Source organism: Lithobates pipiens, unplaced genomic scaffold (assembly GCF_037356315.1).
Source record: "Lithobates pipiens isolate NorthernLeopardFrog02 unplaced genomic scaffold, aLitPip1_a1.2 Scaffold_30, whole genome shotgun sequence".
NCBI classification, from domain to species: domain Eukaryota; kingdom Metazoa; phylum Chordata; class Amphibia; order Anura; family Ranidae; genus Lithobates; species Lithobates pipiens.
Window position 1 is genome coordinate 173,329,669 of NW_027507791.1, and position 19,859 is coordinate 173,349,527.

The 19,859-nt window shown below is 45.5% G+C and overlaps 2 protein-coding genes across 12 annotated transcripts in view; one reads left to right on the plus strand and one right to left on the minus strand.

Annotated features, from left to right (window-relative positions):
• LOC143943350 (uncharacterized) overlaps positions 1-8,278 on the minus strand; it is a 649,830-nt gene extending 641,552 nt beyond the window's left edge. For 3 of the 11 annotated variants that reach the window (XR_013264925.1, XR_013264918.1, XR_013264919.1), the window contains exons 1-2: positions 7,681-8,262; positions 3,412-3,902 (exon numbers count right to left, since the gene is read on the minus strand). Coding sequence is in view for 1 of the 11 variants with exons in the window: in XM_077465068.1 (XP_077321194.1) it covers positions 3,412-3,487 (76 nt within the window). In the remaining 10 variants the exon portion in view is untranslated. Of the gene's footprint in view, positions 1-3,411; positions 3,903-7,680 lie in introns of all 11 variants that reach the window. The other 8 variants (XR_013264922.1, XR_013264920.1, XR_013264921.1 and 5 more) reach the window with 7 other exon arrangements.
• Positions 8,279-13,482: 5,204 nt separating this feature from the next.
• LOC143942242 (uncharacterized) lies at positions 13,483-15,676 on the plus strand. Its single transcript, XM_077463489.1, has one exon. The coding sequence runs from the start codon at positions 13,544-13,546 to the stop codon at positions 15,674-15,676; it is 2,133 nt and encodes a 710-aa protein (XP_077319615.1). The 5' UTR covers positions 13,483-13,543.
• The last annotated feature ends 4,183 nt before the right edge of the window (positions 15,677-19,859 follow it).

A 19,859-nucleotide genomic window follows, 5' to 3' on the forward strand; every position in this document is an offset into this window, starting at 1 on the left:
TATTATAACTAAGTTATACATGATTTGTTGAAACATGACAGTACGCAATAAAATATATAGTTATTAAATATATTATATATTTATTGAGTACGGTCATGTTTTAAAAAAAATCATGTGCTTGCTGTCATGTCAGTGTGTACTGTATAACTAATTATACTATACTGTGACAAAATGACAAATTTAATGACAACAAGGGCACACATTTAATTTTATAGTATACTGCAGAATAAATAGCATGCCATTCCATTTCAAATCAGTTTTATTATATATAATATTATTTTTGGTACAAGTCAGATGTACTGCAGTGCAGACAGACATATTTAATACCATACTGCATGGCACAAAGGCCAAGTAGTAAGTAATACATGTTGTTTGACTACTATGACAGTTTCAGTAGTATAGTAAAATAAAATTAGTTGGATTGTTTGTCGGTTTAAGTAAGGCAAAAAAGGCAATGCATTGCTCACCGGCGAATAGTAGTAATGGTAGCCAACCAGGAGGGACAGTGCCCACTCTTGTACTCGAGTATGCTATGTGCAGCCCTCTATGAAGCCATCTCTCGGGTCCCAGCAGTGTCTCACAAGCACGAGGAACTTTCGCGGGGAAGGTGCCAGCGTCTCAGCAGGGACCGTGCTTATGAGTGCGGCGTCTTATCCGCGAGGAACGTGCAAGCCGCCCACAGAACGAGTGGCGTCATCCGAAGTTTCTCCCACCGCTACTGCGCATGCGCGATTTTCGGCACCATTATCGGCAAGAATTCTCTTTCGGCCGATATATTTCGGCAGCCGAAATTTCGGTGCATCCCTAGTTTTTTTTTTTATACATCTTTTATTGTTTATACAGTACTGTACAGAAGTCACTTGGTCATGAATGCAACTATTCTTCTGGGTCTTTTAGCCCTGTTTTTTATACTGGATCACACAGTGCTGGGTGGCTCTGAGGACCACTACTGCTGAGGGCGCACAACAAGCGGGCATTTCCAACCTTATAGCTTGCGGCCATAGTGAGGTTTTTTTTACAGTACTGTACCAATCTTAATAGAATAAATTGGCTGGCTGCTACACTTTTTCTTCTTGTTCTTTTCTAAAGTGCACTTAATTCCACATTTTCTGTCTTTAACATGCCAAAAAACAAATCTGATGCAAGTGCTGGTGATACAGCAAAGAAAAGAAGAACCATAACCATGGAAAATAAAGTAGAAATATTAAAAAGATCAGAAAATTTTGAAACTCCATCATCTATTGGCAGAGCATTAGGCTACAATCAGTCAACGATCGCAACAATTTTAAAAGATAAAGGTAGAATAATGGAGCATGTGAAAGGCCATACCCAAATGCAGTCTACAATTATTACCAAGCAACGCAGTGGTTTAATTGTTGAGATGGAAAGGCTGCTGACAATTTGGATAGAAGACCAAAATCAGCGTAATATGTCTATCTCTCTTTCTTTAGTCCAAGAAAAGACTCGAAGCCTATTCAAAGATTTAAAAGTTGCTCATCCAACAGCTGAAAACTATTGCAATGAAGAATTTGGTGCAAGTAGGGGTTGGTTCAATCGCTTTAAAGAAAGAGCTAATTTGCATAACATTAGAGTGCAAGGTGAAGCAGCAAGTGCAGATATAAGTGCTGAAAATGATTTTCCCAAGATATTGGAAGATATTATTGATAAAACGGAGGTTATATGCCAGAACAAAATATTAATGTAGATGAAACTGGCTTGTTTTGGAAAAGAATGCCAGCAAGGACCTACATTTCAAAAGAGGAAACGTGCACCAGGACATAAGGCATCAAAGGGCAGGCTGACTGTATTACTTGGGGCTAATGAATCTGGGGATTTCAAGCTCGAGCCTTTGCTAGTGCATCACTTCTTAAATCCCAGGGCACTACGTAATGTCACTAAGGCGTCTCTGCCTGTTATCTGGAGGGCAAATGCAAAGGCTTGGGTTACAGTCTTTGAGGACTGGTTTTCAAACCATTTTGTCCCTGCTGTTTAACGTTATTGCTGGGAATTCATTCCCTTCAAAATTCTTCTTCTCCTTGACAATGCCCCTAGACATCCAAACACTTTAGCTCACATGCATCCCAATGTAAAGGTGGCATTTCTACCCCTCAAGACCACATCACTTGTCAGCCTATGGATCAAGGAATCATAGCCTCCTTTAAGGCGTATTATTTATGGAGGACATTCTCAAAAGCTGTCAGGGCTACCCAAAAGGATCAGACGACCTTAAGAGGGCTCTGGAAGAATTATAACATTTATGATGCCATCAAAAATATTGCTGATGCTTGGGCTGAAGTGACAGAAACAAATATGAGAGGAGTTTGTAAGAAATTGTTCCTCTAATTCACACAAGAATTTCTGGGGTTTACAGATGAAGAAATCGCCACAACTAGGCAAGCTGTGGTTACTATTGGTAATCAACTGCAGTTGGACATCTGTGAAAATGATATTGAGTTACTTGACTCCCATGGCCAACAACTAACCAATGAAGAAGACCTTATGGAACTAGAGCAGCAGATGAAAGCATTTAGGGAAAAAAAAACAGGACCTAGAAAATCCAAAATTTAAAAAGTTTTCTACAAAACAGTTAGCTGATGCTTTTCATCTCATTGAAGCAGGAATGGCAAAGTTAGATGAGCAAGATTCTGATACAGAGAGGTTTACCAAAGTTTATTGTACAGTTACTGAAGGCCTGAGATGTTACAGGGCTATTTATGATGAGATAAACATCCCTTGATGTCTACTTCAAGAGTCCAGCATCTGAATCAAATTCCATAATAGCAGTCCCATCCTCTTCAACAAGCCCATCATCCTCTACCATGATTGTTTAATCAGTTCACGACCGGCACACGTCGTTGTACATCGGCAGGAAAATGGGCATACAGGTACATCCCTTTAAATTTGCCGCCGTGCCATCGGCGGCGAGTGACGGCCGGGACCTCCGTGAGTTGGGTCGCAGGTCCTGTGGACTCGCCACAGGGATACCCACGATCGCCTCACTGGGAGGAAGAACGGGGGAGTTGCTAATGTAAACAAGCATCTCCCCATTATGCCTGGTGACAGTGTCACTGATCTCTGCTCCCTGTGATTGAGAGCAGAGATCAGTGACGTGTCACATGTATCCACGCCCCCCACAGTTATAAACACACCCCATGACACACTTAACGCTTATCCTGCCCCCTAGTGGTTAATCCCTTCACTGCCAGTGTCATTTACACAGGAATCAGTGCATTTGTATAGCACTGATTGCTGTATAAATGACAACGGTCTAAAAAATGTGTCAAAAATGTCCGACGTGTCCGCCATAATGTCGCAGTCACAAAAAAAAAAAACAATCGCAGATTGCCACCATTACTAGTAAAAAAAAAAAATTATTAATAAAAAACACCATAAAACTAGAGTTATACTTACCGGTAACTCTGTTTCTAGGAGTTGTCAAGGACAGCACTGAAGAGATAGGCTCCACCTCTGGAGGCAGGAAACACATCACCAGATCTTTCAAGGGCGGCTCCCGTCCCTTCTCCCTCAGTCTTTAACCGAGAACTTCTAGTTTTCTCTAGTCGTCTGTCCAGGACAGCACTAGAGAGGACCAACGAGAACAAACCAGATTGGGGGGACTACTGCTTGGAGGACTTTTCTCCCAAACGCTTGGTCTTGTGCAGAGATCAGGTCCAATCTATTGTGCTTCACGAAAGTCGATTAGTTTGACCATGTTGCTGCTCGACAGATTTGTTCTGGTGTCGCTTCAGCTTGCTCTGCCCAGGAGGCCGATAGTGCCCGTGTGGAATGAGCCATGGGGGAAAAAGGACATTCCATTTTCATAATTTTGTAAGCTTCCGCAATAGCTTGTTTAATCCATCTTGCAATTGTGTTTTTTGAAGCTTGGGACCCCAATTTCTTTCCTGCATGTAAAATAAATAGTGCATTGGATTTCCTAATTCTTTTCAACATCTCCAGATACTGTAACACATAGGCCCTCACATCCAGTTGATGGAATTCTACTTCTTTTGGATTGGTGGGGGACCCACAGAATGATGGCAAATTCATTTCCTGAGTTCTATGGAATTTTGTCACTACTTTAGGCAAAAACCCTGGGTCTGTGCGTAGCACCAGCCTGTCTTCAAAAATTAGCAAAAAAGGCTCTTTAATGGAAAGCGCCTGAAGCTCGCTAATACGTCTAGCTGTGGATATGGCCACTAAGAAGACCGTTTTGTGCATGACCCATTTTAAGGAGGGCTCTTCTTCCTGTGACCATTTTATCCATCCCTGTAGTACAATTGACAGGTCCCATTTTTGAAAAATTTTACAGAGACTTTTTACCACCTGATCAGCTGTGTCCAATCACAGCTGATCACAATGTAAATAGGAAGAGTCATTTATCAGCTTTTCCTCACTCGCATCTGACAGACACGAGTAGAGGAGAGCTGATCAGCTGCTCCTCTGGCAGGGGGGGGTCTGCGCTGATTGTTTATCAGCACAGCCCCCCTTTGGATGCCCACCCAGGACCACCAGGGATGGTCACCACCGATGACCACCAGGTATGGTGGCCATGGGTGGCAATGTGTGCCCACATGATGCCAGTGCCCACCAGCAATACCTGCCAGTGCCTCCTAATCAGTGATGCCAATCAGTGTCATGATTGTCATCTATCAGTGTCAATCAGTGCCACCTATCATAGGACTGGGGGAAAAAAATCGATTTGAATTTTGAATCGAGTTGAGAGGTCAAATCGATTCAAATTTTCAGCAAATCGTTTTTTTATTTTTTTTTCACCAGGACCGGTGCTGACACCGCGCCAGTCCTGAGGAGCTGCGGGCAGGAGTTTTTAGGTGAGGCCGTGGCTTCGGCCTAGTCCGCCCACAGCTGCTCAGGACTAAGGATGAGCTGAAGCATGTTCGCATGCTGCACGTGCAGAGCCCGCCAGGAAGTCAGCGCAGCACAGCGCTAATCACAGGCAGTGAGACATTGCCCCGATGCGCAACTGCAGAGATTGGGAAATGTCTCACTGCCTGTGATTAGCGCAGCGCTGCACTGACTTCCTGGTGGGCTCTTCCGGAGCTCATCCCTACTCAGAACCAGTGCGGTGTTCATCAAAAAAAATAAACTTGATTTGAATCGTGAATTGAGTTTTTTTTCTTTAAAAAAAATAAATAAAAAATTGAATTTTTTTTTTTTTTTTAGATAATCGCCCAGCTCTAACCTCAGTGCCCACCTATCAGTGCTGCATATTAATGCCCATCAATGCCACCCATAAGAACCCATCAATACAGCCTTTTAGTGCCCATCTGTGCCATCTATGAGTGAACATCAGTGCTGCATATCAGTGCCACCTATCAATGCCCATTGGTGTCGCATATCAGTGCCCATAGGTAGCACTAAGGACATATGAGGTGCCACTTATCAGTGCCCATCCATGCCCACCTATGAGTGCCCATCTATACCCCTATCAGTGTCACCTCATCGGTGCCCGGCAGTGCAGCCTAGTGCCCATAAGTGAAAGAGATAACTTACTTATTTACAAAATTTTATAACATTTGTATTTCATTCCGTTTTTTTTTATTTGTTTAGCAAAAAATAAAAACCACAGAGGTGATCAACTACCACCAAAAGAAAGCTCTATTTGTGGGAAGAAAATTATAAAAATGTTGCTTGGGTACAGCATAGCATGACTGTGCAATTGTCATTTAATAGGCGACAGCGCTGAAAGCTGGCTTGGGCAGGAAAGGGGGGAAAGTACCCAGTATTGAATTGTTTAAGGAAACAGTCTATTTGTGCCACACCCACAATTTGCCATAACCGTGGCAGGCACTAATTGTCCTCTTTGTACCGAAGGCTGAACCCCCTTCCCCCCGGTAAAAAAAACCCCATCTATGGCCAGTGGCGGCCCGTCCATAGGGGGCACCCCAAGGCAATTTAAAAAAAATAATAATAATAATAAAAGGTCCTTTAAGTGCACGGTGTTCGGGAGCCGGACACTGTGCACCATGGGAAGCATGACATCTCTGCTTAGCTCTGCCTTCTGGCGTGATACATTGTGCCATATTGCTCTCATCCAGAGTGTTGTTATGGATGCCTGGTTTTTGATTGGCACTGCCCTAGGACATGGGTGGTGCTTTCCCTCTGAGTTACAGCCTCACCTCTGGTTTATCTGTGCCAGTGATAAACCAGAAGTGACATCAGTGGAAAGCACAGAGCTTTTTTTTCCCAGAATCGGATGGTAAGTCCTCTCCTTATAGAGATTTCCTTTTTCCACCATCACAAAATTCTGATCCACAAAAGCATCATCTTCACAGGCTATTTTATTTTTGGAACATAAAAAAAAAATCAAGCTAGCTCATACTTTCTATCAGTCCCAAGATTTATAAGAATATTTTGCAATCACAGAAGTTGAATGCCATATGGCTGCTAGGTAATTCAACGTACGTATTAAGATCAACTTCAGCCTGTTCATTGTAACTGAGTACTTGGTAGCAGTGGAGAACATTAGACCCATTACAAGTCATGCATGGATACTCTGCTGTGATTCTGGACTGTATAATCTGCTGCAAGTCTGGGCTGTACACTCTGTCCTGTGATGCAGAGCTGTATACCCCTGGCACTATGGGTGGAAGCAAGTGGAATAAGGGGGGCAGAGTGGGTGGATGCCATAAGGGGTGGGGCTTATAAATGGGAGGTGTCAAAAAGAGGGGGGGCCCAATCCTAAAACTTCCCCAGCCGCCACTGTATGGCCCTGTCCCTCACTGTACCCAAATGATTTGGATTAAAGCGGGAGTCCGCTGGGACTCCGCGTTTTTTTTTTTTTTTTTTTTTAAAGCCAGCAGCTACAAATACTGCAGCTGCTGACTTTTAAAATAGTGACACTTACCTGTCCAGCGCGCCCGCGATGTCGGCACCCGAAGCCGATCTCTAGATCGTCTCTCGGGTGCTGCCGCCGCCATCTTGGGTATGGGAATCAGGAAATTGAGCCTTTCGGCTTCATTTCCCGGTTCCCTACTGCGCATGCGCGAGACGCGCTGCGCAATAAGGACGGCCCCGCTGCCTCTGGGATCTGTGTTTCCCAGCAGGCAGCGGGGCACTTGCGGAAATGAGCGTAATCTACGCCCCTTTCCGCAGAGAGCTATTCCGGAAGTGGGTGCAGATACCTGTACTGTACAGGTATCTGCACCCCCCTCCCCCCTGAAAGGTGCCAATTGTGGCGCCGAAGGGGGGGAGGGTTCCGATGAGAGGAAGGTCCAATTTAGGTTGGACCTCCGCTTTAACATTCTACTGTACTCTGACATCACCCATATTTATGGCCTACTCACTATTGGCTCAATATATTGTATTGATGTTCATGACTAGGGATGAGCTCAGGCGTGTTTGCATGGTCCACGTGCAGAGCCCGCCAGGAAGTCGGCGCAGCGCTGCGCAAATCACAGGCAGGGAGACATTGCCCGATCTCTGCAGCTGCACATCTGGGCAATGTTTCACTGCCTGTGATTAGCGCAACGCTGCACCGTCTTCCTGGTGGGCTCAGTGCATGGACCACGTGAACGCGCCTGAGCTCATCCCTATTCATGACTGATCTAGTGATGGGATGTTTAGTGATATTATGATGGATGGTTCAGTGAACTTGCGGTGGAACGTTTGGCGACCTAACCATTAACAGTTGAGCGATCTAGTGACGGAAGGTACACTTACCACACACACAGCTCAGACTGGCGATGACACTTCTGGTGCTCAGCTGTTTTCTCCCCGTGGCGTGATTGGTTAATCTACATGCAGCAAATGAGCCTTCAGCTCAGGAGGTAGCCAATCAGAGAGTTTGTGAGAGGAGGGACTACTACCCGTTCTGACATCCGCACTGGTTACATGCAGACTTCGGTCCGTGGCCATGTTATGATGAGGTAGCGTACGGTGTGATATGAACAGAAATATAGATGATCTCTATGTACGAGTTCCGGTCAGTGAAGAGCTGGGAGCTCAAAAGGATCCCCAGCCCTCTAAACCGATGTTGACATACTAAGCCCAATATACACTCCTGCCCCACTCTGTCAATATAAGAGTCATGTTCTCTGATCTCCGGAGATCAAACAGCATGATCTCCGAGATCATAACAATGAGACGCGCATTGTCCGCCGCTTCCCCTCTAAACTGCACCGCAATCAGCGGAAGTGTTCCTCGTGCGTCATCGGGGTCACTACGGAAATAGCGTAGAATAGATGCTCCACACGACTGGTGATATTCGTACATAATATACGTCCCACTAGTCATCTGTACATGTGAGGGATTGGTTTACGTGAGAGTCTGTGTTTATCGTGTTCTCATAGATGACAAAAGACCTGATTACAGCAAACGCATCCGCAGACAATGGATGTGCACAATATAGGAGGAGGAACCTGACGAGAAATGTACACTTCATCCCTGATAGGCTGTCTTAAAATCAGTGAAACGTACCCTGTTCATTAAAGTGAAACGAAAGGCAAAACATTTCTCTTTATTTTGGATAGAGTAGTGCCCCGTACACACGTTCCAATTATCGGACCACAAAAGTCACTTTCGGACAGATCGTTCAATAATCTGATCGTTAGTACGTAGCTTTTGACAGCCGATCACAACAGTCCGTCCAACCAAATCCGAAGGGATAAACAGGAAAACTTTGGTCGGATGACAGCCCATCGTATGACAATCGTGTAGCCAGTACAGTATGCATCTGATAAAAGTCATTCGACAAACACCACGCATGATCAGAAACACGAAAATAAACCAGAAGGACACACAGGTCACACATATGTGACATCATTTAAAATACGTAGCTACGCATGACGGAAAATTTTTCCAGAATCGTACGACAAAAATCTTACATACATTTTGCACTGTTGTATTCGATCTTAGTTGTATACAACAAAATGTGAACGATCTGTCTTGTGATAATTGGAACGTGTGTACGGGGCATAATAATCCCTTTCAGAATTGTATTTGTCATCCGAATCTCATTGGGGAGATTTCCCTTTCACTTCCTGTCCAATAGCCGAAAGTGAAAGGAAACCGCTCTAAAGTGAGGAAGTACCTGGTAGTGACCAGAACCAATATCAACATTGGATTATTTCCCCTTTTATTTCTGTTCTGGCATCAATCCAAAATGTGGTATTTTTTTGTGATGTTTGCTTTCAGTGATAACAGTCACAAGGGCAAATAAAGAAGATAAATCTTCCTAAGGCTGCTTTGACACTGGGACGGCCGGTACATAAGAGGTAAAGCGCTGTTAAAGATGCGCTTTTCGGCCGGTAGCGGGGTGCTTTTAACCCCCAAGAAGGGGTTAAATGCGCCCGTGTTGCGGCACTTCCGAAGTGCTGCCCATTCATTCCAATGAGCAGGGGCGGTGTAGGAGCGCTATATACAGTGCTCCCTCATCACTCCAAAGATGCTGCTTGCAGGACTTTTTTCCCATCCCGCAAGCACATCGCCCCAGTGTGAAAGCACTCAGGCTTTCAAACGGGAGGCATGAGAGGCAGTTTTCAGGTGTTTTACAGGTGCTATTTTTAGAGATAAAACTGCCTAAATGTGAAAGGAGTCTAACGGAAACACACTCAGGAAAGAATAAAAACCTGACATGTTCTAATCCCTTTCAACTATATCCAAAATCTAACAAAGTGCGCCTTATACTTTAAGGCAATCTCCATGTTCTAGTCACATATTGTACTGCACTGTAGATCACCTTTCTAAACCTTTTTACCCAAGAGGAAGCCCTAAAATATTTTTTAGGTCTCTGCAAAGCCTTGGGGATCATCTACACTTCCTGTACATTAAAAGCACAATTTTATTGCGCTAGCAGCTGTGAGTGTTGCTCTGTAGTGAGCAGTAGTGAGGGGATGCATATTTCAGCGCATTGCACTGTTTACGTAAAAAAAAAAAAAAAAACATTCTTTGACATGTCCAATTGACATTTCATTTGTTTATACACACAGCAGCATGTGTGCATCTGTCTTCACTGCACCACACATCACACCAGTGTTGTTTTCTGTGCTGTTGCAGTGACTGGAATTTATCCAGTGTGGGAAAACATTAGTCACTGTAAATAATGAGTTGGATTTACTAATGGCAAATAGACTGTTCACTTTGCAATGGGAGTTGCACTTTTCAAGAGAATTTTCACAAGAGCTTAGTGTAGCACCCTCTAATGTAGGTAGGTTGCTAGAGGTAGTTGTGTTTTTTTTTTACAGAGAGTGCAGGTAAATTTAGGCAGGCCTAGCTAGGAGCTAGGCTGGTTTGTTTTGATCTGGGGCTAGGTAGTGGTTTAGAGTAGTAGCAAATGAATGACATGTACTTTATCTCTCTGATACCTCCTATTTATAGAAGGTTCTTGAAAAGAGGCATGGCAGAGGATTGGAGTGGCATGGAGTGTATCTGGGAGCCCTGTCCAATGCCCAACTATGATTGACAAGGGGCAGGCCTCCTATATATACTCAGGGTCAGCCTGCTGTGGGAGGAGTTGTCGGGTGGAAGAACTGAGTAATGGAGTGTTAGGCTGTCGAGGGCCTTTTGAGGGAGCCCTCTTTCTGGGGGGGGGGGGGGTGACCTTGGGCTTTGAGCTCGGGAGCTTGGAAGGAACCTCTTCATACAACCCTAACTTGTGGTATCCTGAATAGGAGCAGGAAGAGGACAGCGGGGAGCACTGCCGGGCAAATTACTAAGAGGGATCCATTCTGTGGTCAGCGAGTGACAGACAGGGCTGGACTTACCATTGGGCTTGACTGGGCTCAAGCCCATGGGCCCCCCCAATAGGGGACCCCGTTGAGATACATAGAAGAGTGTACTCGGCTCGGCTCACAGTCACGCCCAGTCCCACCCTATGATGGACATAACACAGGGACTGGGCGTGACTGTGAGCCGCGTACACTCGGCTACTCTTGGCTCCACTGCAAGACTGCAAGAGGACCCGAGAGCCGATGTAATGACATATTCGGTGACCCATTGCAGTTTGCTAGGGAAGTGACGTTCCATCGCTGCCATCTTGCTACACCCCACACCTGTCCACAGTAAGGATACACTAAGAAGGGGTAAAGGGGACATGTTGTTAGACCCACCAGAGTTTTGCATTTTAGATGTATTAATTACATTAAAGTAAGTACAGTGGTGTGAAAAAGTGTTTGCCCCCTTCCTCATTTCCTGTTCATTTGCATGTTTGTCACACTTAAGTGTTTCGGAACATCAAACCAATTTAAACAATAGTCAAGGACAACACAAGTAAATACAAAATGCAATTTGTAAATGAAGGTGTTTATTATTAAAGGTGAAAAAAAATCCAAACCATCATGGCCCTGTGTGAAAAAGTGATTGCCCCCTTGTTAAAACATACTATAACTGTGGTTGTCCACACCTGAGTTCAATTTCTCTAGCCACACCCAGGCCTGATTATTGCCACACCTGTTCACAATCAAGGCATCACTTAAATAGGAGCTGCTTGACACAGTAAGGTCCACCAGAAGATCCTTAAAAGCTACACATTAGGCCGAGACCCAAAGAAATTCAGGAACAATTGAGAAAGAAAGTAATTGAGATCTATCAGTCTGAAAAGGGTTATAAAGCCATTTCCAAAGCTTTGGGAATCCAGCGAACCACAGTGAGAGCCATTATCCACAAATGGCGAAGACATGGAACAGTGGTGAACCTTCCCAGGAGTGGCCGGCCGCCCAAAATTACCCCAAGAGCGCAGCGACGACTCATCCAAGAGGTCACAAAAGACCCCACAACAACGTCCAAGGAACTGCAGGCTTCACTTGCCTCAGTTAAGGTCAGCGTTCATGCCTCCACCATCAGGAAAAGACTAGGCAAAAATGGCCTGCATGGCAGAGTTCCAAGGAGAAAACCACTGCTGGGCAAAAAGAACATCAAAGCTCGTCTCAATTTCTCCACAACACATCTTGATGATCCTGTAACGATATCACGTCTGAGCCAGGATATATTGTAACTAGTTGCCATTTTGTGTGGAAAGCAGCCATGACAGTTTGGCTGACCTTAGAATAAACTTACAGAATAATCTAAACTCCCCCCTCCCTTGTCTTAGGAATTCCAAAAGCTCTTAAAATCTTCAAAGGGAAGAAAGGTTATCTTAGCAGAGAAAACAAGGCTCAAGTTGCCTGGCAGATATTCCGGCCTGTCGTAAAACTGTCACTTTCTCCATTCAGAGAACCAACAGATCCCCGTCGTAAATACTTCCAAACAGATAGCGTGCAAACAGATTAGTAAAGTGTTGAAAACTTTAACATTTTTTATAACTTTCAAAGCCCTCATAGCACAGCCATAATATGGATATATTTAGTTTCCTTGGATAATTTCTAACATTTCAAGTCCAAACACCCCTATGTCAGGTCATATGGGAAGCCACTGGGACCCCTTACTCCTCCAAGGTAACCCTGAAATGGGAAACCTGTCATGTGTGGACTCGTTTTGAAGCAAATATCATGCTGATCACTAAAATGGATATCTGCAGTCTATAAACAATAGAGAGGCAGAGATATGAATATGTATAACAAAGTGTACCTGGGACAGGGTCATGAGTGTAGACACCTCCCAGCAACCAACCCCTAAACAAGATGACCAGACGATTGGTCACTGGTCGCTGTCAACACCCCCTTTGATTTGACAGAAAAGAGGAGAGGCCAAGGCAATAGGCAGTTCTCCTTTTTACCATCCAAGCAGGAACCTCTGCCAAGTTTGAGAACCGATTACCTTTGCTTATCGATTGAACTCTGATCAACTCTCGGACATTAATTGCAAGTATTCTTCCTTCTCAATTCTACCTTATTTCTTGGTGGCTGTATATTGTCTTTATTTTTTGAAACATCCTTTTTCTGTAAATGTTTTATTCGCACCAACCTTGACCTTTTCATAATAAATCCTTATGTTGAAAAGTGTTAACCTTGTCTTTAAAGCTCTTGATGCAAACTATAAACGAACCTGTCTCTTAAAAGGGCGCTACTGCGGTAGAGTAAGGCACTGAGCAGACCTGTCAGTGGTGGCAGTGTGTGTTGCAGGCGCTTATTCTAAACTTATAATTGGTATTGCTTAAATTACGAGTCCCCCCGGCTCTGTCTTTTAAACGGGGGTGGTGGCAGTTAAAGGGTTAATTGTGTAATTAGCCCAGTGACAATCGCTCTCAGGCTGCCTGCACCTAGATTGTGGTCCCGCAAGCTGGAAAATCTTTGTGCTGGGTGCAGCTGAGTGTGGCATTGTTACGTAAGTGACAGCGTGGTGTTAGGTTGGCCGGTCCTTTGTCGCCAGTTAGCGAGGAGGGCAGGGATCTGACACCAGCGTTCGTCACATATTGGCTGGCAGCGTAGCGGGATAGTTTCGCATTAAGAGCATTCAGTGCATTGTTAGGAATTAGCTCTGCACTGAAGGATTGTAACCTTTGTGGAAACAGTCCTTAGAGACAAGCTGGTGCACATTATTTTTTTTGTTTACTTTAAAAAAAAAAAAAAAAAAAAAGATATACAGCAACAGCTCCTTTCTACACCTTCTTCCTATCTCTGCTTTCTGTTCTATCTTTTCTGCTTGCAACATGTCTGGGGTATCAGCATATAAAAAGATGAGCAAAAATGAACTGACTGCTGAGTGCACAGAAAGAGGAATTGATGTCGGTGGCAAAAACCGTGATGGCTTGATACATGCCCTACATGAGTTTGATATCCGTGCAGAACAGAACCTGGGGGAAACTGGACCAGAAAGGGTTTCCGCTACTCCAGAGCCCAGTGGTTCAGAGGCGGCCTCACCAGATGGGCATGCAGAGACTGACACTGGACTACCACGGATTGTTACCTCCAAGTCATCGCCAGAGCAGGCCAGCATCAGATTGCCTGGAACCAGAATAGACTGTCCTCAAATGCAGGAAACACTACAACACCTCAGGGAGACGGATCCTGTGGCGTACCTGCAGTTTCTCGAGCGCCAGGCTGAGAGAGAGGAACGCAGGGCTGAGAGAGAGGCTGCGGAACGCCGGGCTGAGAGGGAGGCTGATCGTCGGCAAGAACTGGAGATGGCTAGGCTCCAGCAGCAGCGACAGGTTCAGAACCTCGGATCCCTAGAGCACAGGGATGACTCTCTGCCAGTGACCCCGGCAGCCAAATTTCCAGTTATGGAAAAGGACAGTGATATTGACGTGTATCTACTGTCGTTTGAAAAAACTTGCCGTCAGTACCATCTACCCCCAGCACAATGGGCCCGGTACCTGACGCCAGGGCTACGAGGCAAGGCCCTGGATGCTTATGTTGAACTGTCAGAAGAGCAAGGCGGTGATTATGAGGCCCTAAAGGCTGCAATCATCCAAAAGTTTCAGCTAACCCCGGAAGTGTACCGGAAGCGTTTTAGGTCCTTGCAAAAGGGGCCTGGGGACTCATACCTGGATGTGGTAAGTCGCTTACGCACCACATTCCGGCAGTGGACTAAAGGCTTGAAAGCCGATTCTTTTGAGTCCTTGGAAGATCTTATGATTGAAGATCAACTTTTGCACATCTGTCCTACAGACGTCAGACAGTTTGTGCTGGAGCGAAAGCCAACCTCTGCCAAAGCAGCAGCAGAACTGGCAGATACCTATATCCACTCTCGGGTATCTGACCATCGCAAGGCTCCTCCAAATGGCTGGAAAGGAGGGAAATCACACATGGCAACCCCTCCTCTACCTACCAACCAAGTTCCTCAGCGGCCGGAACCTGCAGCTCCTGGGGCCAAAGCCTTTGTGACTGACAACCGCAAATGCTATAACTGTGGGAAAAGCGGACATCTCCGGACACAGTGCCCTGAGCAGAAGAAGACGACAACCCCTGGCCATCCGGCCAGCAACCCTTCTGCTGTGCTGCTCGTCGGTGGAAAACCTCCAGGAACCAATGTCAACTTGCAGCCAGTCATTGTAGGCCAACGAACTGTAACAGGCTTTCGTGACACTGGAGCCGAAGTCACTTTGGTCAGACCAGAGGTGATAGAAGAAACAGACATCATCCCAGAGAAGTACCTTTCCCTGACTGGAGTTGGGGGAACCTGTTCCCATGTACCTCGTGCCTATGTTTTCCTGGATTGGGGTGCCGGAAGTGGGATGAGAGAGGTGGGTGTCTCTGAGGAGATCCCCACTGCTGTGTTGTTGGGTTCTGATTTAGGTACCCTTGTTTCTTACTATGCCCCTGCTAAGAGCACCCAGGATGCTCCCACGGAACCTTCTGGACCTACCAAGGTACTGTTTACAGATGTTGGGGTAATATCTGGGCAACCTGTGGATGGACAGAGGGAGGGGGAGGGTGGAGTTGAAGTGCAAGGTCCTCCTTCAGAGACAGGAGAGGAGATCCCCTTGCTAGTGAAGGTACCTGATGTATGTTCCAATGTTGCTGAACTGATAAAGGTTAAATGTGATGATGATGACAATGATGACGATAATGATGATGATGATGATGATGTATTGCCAGTCTTAGTGGTCACTCGCAGTGCTGCAAAGGCAGCCGAGGTGCAGGCACTGATCGCAGAACAGCAGGAGGAGGTCTCGGGGCCCTCTCCCTGTTCTGACCCAGTGGACTCCACCTCTGTTGAGCCTCAGCAGCCGTCCTCGTTTGCCACAGGACTGCTGGCTGAGAGTTGTGGTCCCGCCTTTGAAACAGCACTGCAGACAGACCAAACACTAGCACAGCTCAGAAGTCTAGCTGATGAATGACAAACAAAAGGTCTACTGGGACAAAGGGAAACTGTATAGAGAAAATTTGCCTGCAGAGGGGAATGAGGCTGACATAGGTGACAGACAGCTGGTGGTACCCAGTCAATATAGGGGACCGCTGCTAAAAGTGGCCCATGAGATTCCCCTCGCAGGGCACTTGGGGATCACTAAGACCAGAGGGCGGTTGGTACATAACTTTTATTGGCCCAGGATGCTTGCTGACATAGCTGACTACTGTCGGTCCTGTGTTACCTGCCAGCGAGTTGGCAAGGTAGGGGATGTCCACAGGGCCCCACTAAAACCTTTGCCTGTGGTTGACGAACCTTTTAAGAGGGTGGCAGTGGATATCGTTGGGCCTTTGGCCATCCCTAGCAGTTCAGGCAAACGTTATATCCTTACAGTTGTCAACTATGCCACGCGTTATCCAGAGGCGGTGGTTCTCTCCTGCCTCCGGACAGACAAGGTCGCTGATGCTCTGCTGGGAATCTTCACAAGAGTGGAATTCCCAGCCAAGCTCATTAGCGATCAAGGCCCTCAGTTTGTGTCTGACTTGATGCAAGCTCTCTGTCAGAAAATACAGATGACGCATATCAGGGATAAAATGGAGACGCTGCTGGAAATTGTGCGGGAAGAACACCTGGGGCACCTGTCACAGGTCCTGGACCAACTGACAGCTGCCAATCTGACCGTCAAACCCAGTAAGTGTCAGATTGCCATGACCAATGTGCAGTACTTGGGACACCGGGTAGGAGGGGGCACCCTGAAACCCGAGACCGGGAAGGTTGATGCCATCCTGGCATGGCCTACCCCCCAAACCAAAAAGCAGGTTATGTCTTTCTTGGGGACCGCTGGCTACTATAGGAAGTTTGTATGTAACTATAGTAGCCTGGCTAAACCTTTGACTGACCTAACCAAAAAGAAACTGCCCAAGGTGGTGTCTTGGACACCAGAATGTGAGCAGGCATTTCAGGCCTTGAAAGAGGCGCTGGCCCGCGCTCCTGTGCTACAGGCTCCAGACTTTACCCGCCGTTTCCTAGTGCAGACTGATGCCTCTGCCTATGGATTGGGTGCAGTCCTGAGCCAGGTGGATGATGCTGGAGAGGAGCATCCCATCCTCTACCTGAGCCGAAAGCTGCTTCCCAGGGAAGTAGCATACGCTACGATTGAAAAGGAGTGTCTTGCGATCGTGTGGGCTCTCCAGAAGTTACAAACGTACCTTTATGGACGGCACTTTACTGTGATCACAGATCACAATCCCTTGAGCTGGCTAAATCGTGTGGCTGGGGAGAATGGCAAACTACTTCGGTGGAGCTTAATTCTTCAGCAATACAATTTCACCATCCAGCATAAGAAAGGCAGCACCCATGGCAATGCTGATGGGCTGTTGCGACAAGCCGAGCCTGCAAGAGTCGGTTGCGTCAGGAGGGAAATTGTAGTTCCCTCCCATGCAACCACCTAAGGAGGGAGGTGTAACGATATCACGTCTGAGCCAGGATATATTGTAACTAGTTGCCATTTTGTGTGGAAAGCAGCCATGACAGTTTGGCTGACCTTAGAATAAACTTACAGAATAATCTAAACTCCCCCCTCCCTTGTCTTAGGAATTCCAAAAGCTCTTAAAATCTTCAAAGGGAAGAAAGGTTATCTTAGCAGAGAAAACAAGGCTCAAGTTGCCTGGCAGATATTCCGGCCTGTCGTAAAACTGTCACTTTCTCCATTCAGAGAACCAACAGATCCCCGTCGTAAATACTTCCAAACAGATAGCGTGCAAACAGATTAGTAAAGTGTTGAAAACTTTAACATTTTTTATAACTTTCAAAGCCCTCATAGCACAGCCATAATATGGATATATTTAGTTTCCTTGGATAATTTCTAACATTTCAAGTCCAAACACCCCTATGTCAGGTCATATGGGAAGCCACTGGGACCCCTTACTCCTCCAAGGTAACCCTGAAATGGGAAACCTGTCATGTGTGGACTCGTTTTGAAGCAAATATCATGCTGATCACTAAAATGGATATCTGCAGTCTATAAACAATAGAGAGGCAGAGATATGAATATGTATAACAAAGTGTACCTGGGACAGGGTCATGAGTGTAGACACCTCCCAGCAACCAACCCCTAAACAAGATGACCAGACGATTGGTCACTGGTCGCTGTCAACACCCCCTTTGATTTGACAGAAAAGAGGAGAGGCCAAGGCAATAGGCAGTTCTCCTTTTTACCATCCAAGCAGGAACCTCTGCCAAGTTTGAGAACCGATTACCTTTGCTTATCGATTGAACTCTGATCAACTCTCGGACATTAATTGCAAGTATTCTTCCTTCTCAATTCTACCTTATTTCTTGGTGGCTGTATATTGTCTTTATTTTTTGAAACATCCTTTTTCTGTAAATGTTTTATTCGCACCAACCTTGACCTTTTCATAATAAATCCTTATGTTGAAAAGTGTTAACCTTGTCTTTAAAGCTCTTGATGCAAACTATAAACGAACCTGTCTCTTAAAAGGGCGCTACTGCGGTAGAGTAAGGCACTGAGCAGACCTGTCAGTGGTGGCAGTGTGTGTTGCAGGCGCTTATTCTAAACTTATAATTGGTATTGCTTAAATTACGAGTCCCCCCGGCTCTGTCTTTTAAACGGGGGTGGTGGCAGTTAAAGGGTTAATTGTGTAATTAGCCCAGTGACAATCGCTCTCAGGCTGCCTGCACCTAGATTGTGGTCCCGCAAGCTGGAAAATCTTTGTGCTGGGTGCAGCTGAGTGTGGCATTGTTACGTAAGTGACAGCGTGGTGTTAGGTTGGCCGGTCCTTTGTCGCCAGTTAGCGAGGAGGGCAGGGATCTGACACCAGCGTTCGTCACAATGATCCCCAAGACTTTTGGGACAACATTCTGTGGACCGATGAGACAAAAGTGGAACTCTTTGGAAGGTGTGTGTCCAAGTATATCTGGCGTAGAAGGAACACTGCATTTCATAAAAAGAACATTATACCAACAGTAAAATATGGTGGTGGTAGTGTGATGGTCTGGGGCTGTTTTGCTGCTTCAGGACCTGGAAGACTTGCCGTGATAAAAGGAACTATGAATTCTGCTGTCTACCAAGAGATCCTGAAGGAGAATGTCCGACCATCTGTTCGTGTACTCAAGCTGAAACGAACTTGGGTTCTGCAGCAGGACAATGATCCTAAACACATCAGCAAGTCCACCACCGAATGGCTGAAGAAAAACAAAATGAAGACTTTGGAGTGGCCTAGCCAAAGTTCTGACCTGAATCCTATTGAGATGTTGTGGTATGACCTTAAAAAGGCCGTTCATGCTCGAAAACCCTCTAATGTAACTGAATTAGGACAATTCTGCAAAGATGAGTGGGCCAAAATTCCTCCAGGACGCTGTAAAAGCCTCATTGCACGTTATCGCAAACGCTTGGTTGCAGTTGTTGCTGCTAAGGGTGGCCCAACCAGTTATTAGGTTTAGGGGGCAATCACTTTTTCACACAGGGCCATGATGGTTTGGATTTTTTTTCACCTTTAATAATAAACACCTTCATTTACAAATTGCATTTTGTGTTTACTTGTGTTGTCCTTGACTATTGTTTAAATTGGTTTGATGTTCCGAAACACTTAAGTGTGACAAACATGCAAAGGAACAGGAAATGAGGAAGGGGGCAAACACTTTTTCACACCACTGTATATAGTGAAATACAGTACTTACAACTCCGTCTGACTACTTAAATGTTGAATTTTAAAAGCAGCAAACTTCTATCAGATTAGCAAACCTGTGAGATGAGCAGGGTTGCCGCTGGTTTTAAAATTCAACATCTAAGTAGTCAGAGGGAGTTGTAAGTACTATATTTCACTATATACTTACTTTAATGTTATAAATATGTCTAAAATGCAAAACTCTGGTGGGTCAAGCCCAATGGTAAGTCAGTAAACTGACTTTACTGTTATAAATACATGTAAAATGTAAAACTCCGGTGGGTGTAACAACATGTCCGCTTTACCCCTTCTTAGCCCTTGTACACACGGTCGGAGAATCCGTCGGAATGTGTCCTATCGGACCGTGTTCTTGGATAATCCGACTGTGTGTGGTATGCATCGGACTGATTCTGTCGGAATATCCGTCTGACCCAATTTTCCAACTTGTTGGAAATATTTTCCGACCAACTGGTTCGATCGGACATACTC